Genomic DNA, 10,309 nt, shown 5'->3' on the forward strand with positions numbered 1-10,309 from the left:
AGGCGATAAAGCGGGCAAACGGTAAGGCGATACGTTGGGGGGCGGCCCCCCAAGGCTACGCCGCCATATATCTACGTATATCTATGTGTATCTATGTATATCTATGTGTACCTATGTATATCTATGTGTACCTATGTATATCTGCATGTATACTTATTCATATATTATTTATTTAAACTGCTCATCATGGCCTCGAATTTTAGTACCCCTTTCCTTATCCCCCTCCCCTGTGTGCATGCTTAATTTTTTTTTTTTGAGTTAAAGGAGGAAGAAGCTGCTCATGGGAAGGAGAAGGGGTGTATGTGTCATCCCTGCTGTGCTTCCTCGGGTGAAGGGTTTTTTTTTATTGGGGGGTTATTGTGCCTCTTCTGGAAGTGACATGACCGCGCCTACTCCGCCGAATTGCATTCCTGCGCGTGTTATTTATTTTGTTGTTTTAATTTTTTTTTATCGCGCTGTATGGCTTGTATTTTGTGAAGGTAGTACCCCTATTGGTCAATGGAAAGAAATACTGCCCCTAACGCACAGTAGTTTTTCTTCCCTTTTTTTTTTTTTTTCACACAGAGGTGGGGAAGCAAAGGGCGCTTCCATTGTAGTCACTCATCGCAGTCGCCTAAGCAGTTTGTAGTAGGGAAGGCCTCACGTAAGGCGCTGACGCGATGCTGCATGCCCCGAAGTGTTTCGCCTTCACCCAACATGTAAGGAAGCGTTCCTGGCCGAGTACATGCTTGGCGAAATGAAAGGGCAAAAGGGGACACACCCTATTTGCTGCGATGCATGTATATAATATATGCGTACATGTACTTATATATATATTTATGAATAGTGAAGGATGCCCGCTCGTGCAAGGAAAAAGAAATCGGCCGAAAATGCAAAAGAATTGAAAAAGAATTGCATACGTATGACACAATAGCGATGCGATAAAATTCAACAAAATACGCGAAGCACACTACGCGTACACTGCGCGTACACTGAGCACAGGGAGGAGGCCTCCTGACAGGAAGTGCCTTTAAAAAGAAAAAAAAAACGCATGCAAATTTGCATGCAGAAAAAAAAAAAAGGGCTAAGGGGAGCGAGTACCGTATCACACGCGGCCCACACAGAGGAAGTACATCATATATAGCTCGTGCCAAGGACGCAGGGCTTCGCATGGCTTCGCACGGAATAGCAGCTTGCGTTGCGGAGGGAATGAATGCATGAGAGCAACAATCGAAGGGAAGCAGCGCAACGCAGGAGTGTACTCCTCAAAATATGCGACGAGGAGGGATGCGTTTTAAAAGCGCGACTTCAAATTTAAAAATGAAAAAAAAAAAATGTGTACATTGTGAAAGAACCGAACTTTTCTTTGATGCGTCATCGTGTCATGTTTAGTTTAATTAATTTGAACTTAATTTAATTTAATTTATTTAATTTTATTTATTTAATTTAATATAATTTATTTTATTTTATTTAATTTATTTTATTTAATTAACATCAATTAACTTTACTGCGTTTTAGGCGAACTTTTTTTTTTCCCCCCTCACTGTTTTGCTATTCCCCACTGTGCTTGGCTTTTCCGCCGTGTGTTTCCCCCTAATTAAAACTGCCCTTAGTAGAAAAGCATACCTAGCAGAAAGGCACACTTAGTAGAAAACTACGCTTAGTAGAAAAGCACACCTAGCAGAAAGGCACACTGATTGGAAAACCGCTCACCCGCGATTACCTCGTTCGGTCGCCTCTTCCATTTTGCACATCCGTCCTCCCCGCCAAGATGATGACCCCCACGAGAGCGTACCTGGCCCTGTTAACCCTAGCCTGCTGTGTACTACTGGGCCAGCACGAAGCCCTACTCGAGAATTCGCTTTTTTTTTGCACCCGAAAAACAGCTCATACAAAAATATGTACATTAAGAAAAAGTATCAAGAGCTACTGAAGTACAAGGAGTCCGATGAATGCCTAAACGATTTGTTACAAAGAAATTCTGTCAAATTAATTACAATCGATATAGATGGAACCCTAGCAGATGACGATAGTAAAATAAGTGATGAAAATTTAAGTGCTATTAAGATTGCCAAGCGATTAGGTATTAAGGTCATTCTTGCAACAGGGAAATTGCATCACATTGCGATGAGGATGTTCACAAAGAAGCAGAAGGATATTTACGAAATAGAAAAAATGGATGGAGTGTATTCACATGGAGCTTACCTCAACATCAGAGGAGTCAATTATGTATACAGAAAATTTAACATGATTGATATCGAGTTTATTTTATTCGCTTTGTCATCACATAATGTTTTAAAAAATGCCATTTTTGTAACACCTACTGATGTGTACGTGTTTAATGACGATCCAGAATTTAAGAAGAAGTATGCAATTTACGAATCGGGAGTTGATGTACCTGTGAATGGACCTGCTGTCAAGTCTTTGGACAAACGGTATAATGCAGTTTTGCTTACCAATATCAAGGATATCCTTATGATTGGTGATATCGTTTCCATAGAAATTTTTGAGAAAATTTATCCTGAACAGGAACCATTTAAGGAATTACATACAGAATTATTTCCCGAGTTGGAGAGTAGATTTAAGATATATGTACCTCCCAATAAAGAAAAGATTGTCCTCTCTCCTATTAACACATCTAAAATACAGACAATACAATTGTATGCTCAATTTTATGATATTCCATTGACTCATATTTTATCTATTGGAAATGATAACAACGATTTGGAGATGTTGGCTTCTACTGGCTACTCCGTCGTCGTGAAGGGATCCACCAAGCCCGCCTTGAAAGTAGCCAGGTGCATTAGTACCAAGACCAACAACGAGGACGCCGTGGCCAACATCATCTTCAAGGTCATCACGGCGAGACACTTGTAAGGGGTGAAGCGCGTCGATGACGTGCGGTGATGATGTGCGGCGATGGCGTGCGGCGATGGCATGCGGCGATGGCGTGCGTCGCGCTGCTTCACCGAGCAACGCGCCCCCTTGCGACCGGCGCCGCCGCCAGTGCGCCTATTTTTTCGAGTGTAGTGGCCGCGCCCATCCGTTCCTGCGCCCAACGGCTGGAAAAAGCGGCGGGTGTGACTCCCCACCCTGTTCACCACGCGCAGCGTTATACAACAGTGTGCCTGTTTACGCCCCGTGTGCTTTTACGCACCGAGTGCTTCCACGTACCGAGTGCTTCCACGTACCAGCGCGTGGGCGCCCCTTTTTCGCCGGGCGAGGAACCGCATGCCGGCCCGTGTCTCCCCCCCCCGTGAGAACCAAATGAGTGATGATTGCACCCGTGCAGGAGTAAAATATATGCCACGTGCGCATATGTACATGTTATTTTTTTTTTTTTTCACGTGAGGAGGCACAACAGGTCTACCGCGACTTGTTTTTTTTTTTCCTAGTTTTTACTTTTTCATAGTTACACCTCACAGGGCATCATTCCCATATAACTGTGAGACGCGAGCTTTTTACCAAATCGTTATTTTTTGTATAATTAGTTTACTCACTAATTCAGTAGATAGTTTTTTTTTTTTTTTTTTTTTTTTCTGTACGCATGAGTGATTTTATGAAGTGCGCATTTATTTACACACTTGTGCAGTCCTGCGCAGATCTGTGTAGTTCTTCACCCCCCGCGTCAAGCGAACCAACTTCTACCAACGACATCGACGGTGTTGCAAAGATGTAAGAGTATAAAGCTGTGGAGTACCGGAGAAGGACGGGCGGCAAGAAGAGCGGCAAGAAGGGCGGCAAGAAGGGCGGCAAGAAGGGCGGCAAAAAACGCTGCAAAAAACGCCGCAAAAAACGCCGCTAGAAACGCCGCTAACGGCTAACGGCTAACGGCTAACCACGCAGCGTTCAGGTAAAACGGAGGGGACTTCGCGTAAACACAACCCCTGTCTGGTATAATTTTTCGCAAGGATCGCGCAAAACGCGGAAAAGTATATAATGTTGTATTATCGAAAAAAAAAAAGGCACACAATGTGTCACACAAATGTGTCACACAAATTTGTTCTTTTTGCTCGTCTTGTTCATATCAATGCCGAGCTGCCAAGGATCTCGAAACGTGCTTTCTAATTCATTTTTTCCCGAGCGAACGAATTCATAGTAATCGTCCAGGCCCAGGTGCACATCCATGGCTTCGTCTTTTGGGAAGTTGGTCCTGCTGGGTGAGAGGCCCCCCCTCCTATCAGGGGCACCCAGGTTAGGAATACTGGCGATGTTTGCCATGTTGGCCACGCTGGCTAAGTTGGCGATGTTGGCCAGGTTAGCGAGGTTGGCGAGGTTGGCGGCACTGGCCAGGTTGGAGAGACTGCCCCGAGTTGTCTCACTATGGGGATTGCCCCTGCTGCGCGTCCGCAGGAGTAACTTCTCCAACTGCTGGTCTGAGATTCTTTTTTTGAAAATCGTTTCTGCGCAATTGATGAGCTTGTGAATCTCATCGTAGTCGACCCCCGCCAGGTTGTCCCGCGCGTTCTTGGAGTTGGAACGATCCACGTGCAGGTCCCCTCTTCTGCTGCCGCTGGTTCGGGCTGTGCCGTCGGAATACTCGTCACTTCGGATGGTGGCAGTAATGTTGGAGCTGTTCTTCGGTGGGTCCTCTTTGGCGAGAACGAACTTGGGGGAGTCCCCCTTTGAGTAGTCCCCCTTTGAGAAGTCCCCCTTTGTGTAGTCCCCCTTTGTGTGTCCCCCCCCCTTCGTCTCGCTTCTCCTCAGATGGCACACCAGCGCTGCCTCCCTCTCCATAGTCTTCACCTTTTTGTGCAGCTTCTTTCGAACGAGAAGCAGCAGCTGAATGGGGAGGTCCTCTGCCTGGTCCCTCTTACAGTACACGCCTCTATCGTTAAAGCTGATAACTCTGGTGAGGCATACTTGGTAATTTTTTCGCAAGCAGTGACTTGAGGTGAAAAAGGGCAGGAGGTGCACATCTCCCCTTCGCTGGTTCGTGGGGTTAACTCCGTTGAGAGAGCTCGTGTTGGAGTGTCCTCCGTTGGGAACACTCGCATTGGAATGCCCCCCGTTGGGAACACTCGCATTGGAATGCCCTCCGTTGAGAGCACCTCTGTTCGCGGAGGCCCCACTTGCTCCACCCCCTCGAATGCACTGTATCAGCGTCTGATTGTGTACCCGTAACTTGACCTGGTTGCTTAAATTCGCCACGTCATTAAATTTCATAAAATCGCTAATACAATCAAACTTGCACTCGATATATCCCTTGTCGTGAAATATGGGTATGTTGATTTCTTCCCATAAAAAATTTGGTTGCATGTAAAAGGTGAAGATAAAGTAAAAAGTCTGTCCCTTTCGATACGTTGAGCTACTTTGTTCACCATGACTATCGATGATTCCCCTTCTTTTGTGTTTGTTTAATCCATCGTTAAGGTTGCTCCTGGTGAGGGAATCATCTTTGCTCTCATCATTACTTGGCTCATTCTCCCACATAGCATAATGCGCACATAGGAAGTGCACGTTTTTAAAGTGGTCAGGGAAGTACTGCTCCAGCACCGAGTTGGGGGTATAGTAGAAGCCTTTCCTCCCGGCTGCGCTTCCACCTTCATGGTTGCCTCCACCATTGCTTCCATCATTGCCTCCACCATTGCCTCCACCATTGCTTTCACTTTTACTTCCCCTTTTGCTCCCCCTTTTGCTTCCCCTTTTGGTGCCGCTTCCACACTCGGCCTCCACCTCGCTTTCGCTTCCTCTCTCCTTGGAACAGACAAAATGCACGTACATGGGCTTGCTGTTTCTGTATGTGGAGTAAATCATGTTGAGGAGCTCGCAGATGTAGAAGAGGCAGAATTCCTTCTTTTCTGCCTCATCGTCTGTGGCTCGCTCCACCTTGGCGGGGCTCGCCCGCCGCCCCTGCCCGTTTTTAGCTTGCTCGTTCATTTCCGCGGTGATGCCGTCAAGCTGGGAAGCGCCTACGCAAGGTCACAACTGAGGCGTACCAGGTGGGCAGATCGGCAGGTCAGCGCGCAAGTGCGGTATGACTAGGCATGTGCGGGGTGACTAGGCTTGTGCGGGGTGACTAGGCACGTATGGGTAAGCATGTGCGGGTAGGCACGCGAGATGGGGGTTCACGGTAGGGTTCTACCAGGGGGTCGCCTTTTCGGATCACCGATTGGGATGTTCGCTTGGGATCACCGCTTGGAATCCCCGCTTCGTATGCCGCTTGCCTTCCTACCTCCACCCTACACATGAGGGCCCCCCCTAGCTGATGTGATCTACCCACGCGAGTGTAACAGGTACGGGTTCATACCCAAGCGCCGCGTGTGCACGCCAAGAGCACGGCGCTCCCCCTCCCCGTACGGCCGGGTGTGTACCTTCACTTGCATGCACGACGTACATCCCACCCTGTGGCGAAGCCAAAAGCCAAAGCAATCCTATGAACTCCCTCCCAATGAACGGGGCAATAAAACGAGGCAAAGGAAAAGCGAAGAAAAAAATAAAAAAAAATAAAAAAATGACAGAATGACAAAATGACAAAATGACAAAAAAAACGGAAAAACGGAAAGGGGATAAAAACAGGAAAAGTATTAACTAGCACGTGATGACTACGAATTGATATCTAACGTGTAGGGGGGGTCACGGCGGACGATGTAACATGCAAAGAGGGGAGAGTGGAGGAGGAAGCCTCCTGCATGCTTGAGCCGACTTGGGGTAATGGTGGTCTACCTCTGAAAGGGCAAAGCGGAAAAACGGGGGGAGTAGAGAGAAAAGGAACGAACGGATGTACACGCGTTAAGTTTTGCCTCACTGCATTTCGTTGCTCGGCGTTTCGCCGTTCAGCGATTAGTTGCTAGGCGTTTCGCCGTTCAGCTATTAGTTGCTTTGCTTTTCGCCGTTCAGCGATTAGTTGCTTCGCTTTTCGCCGCTCAGCGATTAGTTTCTTTGCGTTTCGCCGCTCGGCGATTAGTTGCTTCGCTTTTCGCCGTTCAGCTATTAGTTGCTTCGCTTTTCGCCGCTCAGCTATTAGTTGCTTTGCCTCGCTTTTTTCTTTTCGCTCCTTCGTTGCGCCTCTTCACCGCAAGTAGGAATACGTGGGTACGCGATATGGGGGCGAGAAGAACCCCATGTGAAGCGGCACTTGTTGGCGCAGTGCCAAATGGTTTTTCTATGCATGAATACTTTTGCGTGACACCGCATGCAGGATCTGATTTCTGGTACCCTCTGCGCATGCAGGAGGTACGCACCTGTGCCTATAGGCATCGCCCCGTCGTGTACGCAAAGTGCATGCACGCGTTGGTGTAAGGTTATCGGCCCCACGAGCCGCCCAGCGAAAAGAACCCACAAAGGTGAGCGGGAAAAGGTGAGCGGAAAAAAGGGGGGCGCAAAGGGAGGCTAAAAGGGAGGCGCAAAAATGGCACATGCGAAAAGGCGATCCTTATCTACTTTAAAAATGGCATACCGCGGGGACGAGCAAAAGGGTCTTCTCTTCTCGCACCCTGGAGGAGCTGTGAATTGATAAAGGGTAAAAAAAAGAAAAAAAAGGCACACAAAAAAGGGAATAAAAAAGGAACAAAAGGGGAACATAAAAGGAACAAAAGGGGAACATAAAAGGAACAAAAAAGGAACAAAAAGGGAACAAAAAAGGCCTCCCTCAAATCATCAGCATTTCACACCGCTCGAGTACGCGACAACTCCTTTCAATGACGATGTGCAGGGGAAAATATGAACCCCCCCAACTGCGTAGTGTTTCTTTTAATTTTTTTTTTTTCCCCCCTCGAAGGAGTTATTCTGCTTTGGAAGGAGGGGATTCGCCACACGCAAGCGACCACATGTACATATGCATCTGCATGCACGCGGGAGCACCTTTATTCCTGTGGGAAAAAATTACACTGCTGCTCATCAGTGATGAACAGTTTACAAAGCAGTGTGTGGGGGGTGGGCAGCTGAACGAGTAGGTCGCTGTTATCCTAACGACGAGGTGTTACAACTCGTGTACTTTTAACGCAAACAAGCGCTAACCGCTTCACCTTCGGAGGTGTTCCCAATTCGACTGCTGCCATCCATCATGCATGACTGCCGTCACCCAATTCTATGCCAGCCGTTCGCAGTTCGAACGGAAGGGATGAAGAACGAATAGGTACCCTAAGGAGTAACCCACTCGTCCGTCCCACAGAAAAGGAGCAACCCCATCGGAACGTCGAACTGAGAAGCGCAAAAAATAAAAATAAAAATAAAAAAAGAAATAAAATAAATAAACAAATTGACAGACGAACAACATTATTAACGTGAACAATTGGTGGCCAACTCTTCTTGATTAGGAAGGCAATCGAAAAGGGTGCTTTCATCAAAGTGTGATCATTTTTTTTTTCTTCCTTTTTTTGTGTGGAGAAATAATCAAATAAAAAAAATGCCTCCCCTCAGCAATACACCTTAAAGTATTGCTTCTTTCAAAATTTGTAAATCGCCTTCTCAATTTTATAACCGCGTGTGCACGAAGAAGAGGAAGGGGAAGAGGAAGGGGAAGAGGAAGGAGAAGACGAAGGGGAAGACGAAGAAGGGGAAGACGAAGAAGGGGAAGACGAAGGGGGAGACGAAGAAGGGGCTGGTCGCCTCCCTTGGAGATGGTCCCTTCTAATAGAGTGGATGGTTCCTTCCACGCGGGGTTATCACCCTGTTGGTTAAACGTCTCCTATTTCCCTCCCCCCTTTTCCTGCAAATGAGTACGAAGCTGTGCGTACATGCTGACCCTCTTTTGCGCAATTTGGGAAAAAAAAAAAAAAAATTTGTGAAGCATGTCTATTAGGGAACTCCTAGCGAGGTACCTCCCCGTGGTGACTTTTCCCATCCGGCTCTTTCCGTTCTCCCATCTTTGCAGAATACATGCAAATCGGCTCATAACTCTGTTCCTCATGACTATGTTATGGCCCTCCGAACTGCGTTCCTCCGTGTGGGTCATTCATTCGCCAACATCGCGTCGCCTCCACCCGACATGACCCGGTGGGGAGCATTTGGATTGTCCCATTTGATGCTCCGCCTTAAAAGGAAATAAGCTGACAGAAAGGGTTACCTACCCCCATTGGGGTGGACCCACGAATTGATGCGCTAATGCCATGTACTGCAGCTACCACCTATGGTTGCTACGACCTATGGTTGATGCCACCTATGGTTGCTACCACCCGTGGCACCCTTTTGTTGTGGCCGCCCCCCCCTTACCGCGTTTGTTCTGGTGTTAAAAAGGGGTGCATGGATGTCCCTCGGCTGGGAGTTAAGGAGGAGAGGTAATACGACAGAGCAGGCACAGTGGATTACCTTAGCAAAAGGGCTACCTCCACAGAGGGTCACTCACACAATGGGTTGCCTGTGCAATGCCCCACTTACGCGCACGCACCTCCCCCTCATGCAGTGGCCATGTCCACACTGAGGAGGGCGGCTTCGCCAACGGAAAGCCCCTCCCGTGCCGTTGCGTCAAAATTAAGGAAAAGATCGTTCAGGTGATAACTGGCCAGTTCGGTCAAAAGCGTCTTTCTTTTATTACCCACTTCGGTCGCGCGTCCCCTTGGCCATGGGTTTATATATTTTTTTATTTTTCTATTATTCTATTTATTTATTTTTCTATTTGTTTATTTTTGTTTTTTTTCTCATCTCAGCTACCTTTCCATTCTGTTGCGTTTCCTTTCACCTGGGAAGAACCGGCGATTTAAAATCGTTCACAGGGGAGCCATTACGAGCAATGGGCCCTCCCCAAGTGCCAAAAAAGAAGTCACTTCAAATGACTGTCAAACGTGCAAATAAAAAAGCGCCTTTTTTTTTCTCCCCCCTGTGGGTGTTTACCTCTCCCGTGCGTGTGTAAGTTTTGTGCGCCTTGTTTGCCTTGTTTGCCTTGTTTGCCTTGTGCGCCTTGTGGTTCTTTGACGCAGTTGAGAACTGGAAGGAGGGCTATGCCGATTAGCTCGTTTCGGGAATATCCCTGCGCGTTTGCCTGTAAGTTTTTCCACTTGAATTCTCGCGTTTGCACCTGTGTTTTGATGCCCCCTACGTGTTTGGCCGCGTCCCCAAACAGATGACAGCCTCCGTGCAACCCTACACAGTTTGCGAGCACTCACATAAAATTAAAAGGGGAAGAAAAAAAAGAAAAAGAAAAAGAAAAAGAAATGCCTCACATAGAATTGCGTAAGATGGGTGGACACACCTATCACTTCCACTTTGTTAACCCTGCTCGTTCAAAAATTTTGCGGCCCTATCTCTTAACTTCCAAATCACGACGCATGCCATAGTGACTTGGGCCGCTTAGCTGACGTTAGTTCACTTTGCTTTACGCTTTTTCTCACTCGTAAAATCTTCGCGTACACGAGGTGATATAATACGTGCCGCAGGACGCTCTCAACAGGTG

The 10,309-nt window shown here is 47.3% G+C and overlaps 2 protein-coding genes across 2 annotated transcripts; one reads left to right on the forward strand and one right to left on the reverse strand.

Moving 5' to 3' along the window:
• Nucleotides 1-1,872: 1,872 nt before the first annotated feature.
• PCYB_145180 (hydrolase) lies at nt 1,873-2,565 on the forward strand (the record flags this gene model as incomplete). Its single annotated transcript, XM_004224989.1, has 1 exon — nt 1,873-2,565. A coding segment is annotated over one exon (693 nt), but the record flags the coding sequence as incomplete, so codon positions are not given.
• A 1,410-nt stretch (nt 2,566-3,975) lies between these two features.
• Nucleotides 3,976-5,859, reverse strand: PCYB_145190 (hypothetical protein; the record flags this gene model as incomplete). Its single annotated transcript, XM_004224990.1, has 1 exon — nt 3,976-5,859. A coding segment is annotated over one exon (1,884 nt), but the record flags the coding sequence as incomplete, so codon positions are not given.
• Between the last annotated feature and the right edge of the window lie 4,450 nt (nt 5,860-10,309).

This window comes from Plasmodium cynomolgi, chromosome 14 (genome assembly GCF_000321355.1).
Source record: "Plasmodium cynomolgi strain B DNA, chromosome 14, whole genome shotgun sequence".
NCBI classification, from domain to species: Eukaryota; Apicomplexa; class Aconoidasida; order Haemosporida; family Plasmodiidae; genus Plasmodium; species Plasmodium cynomolgi.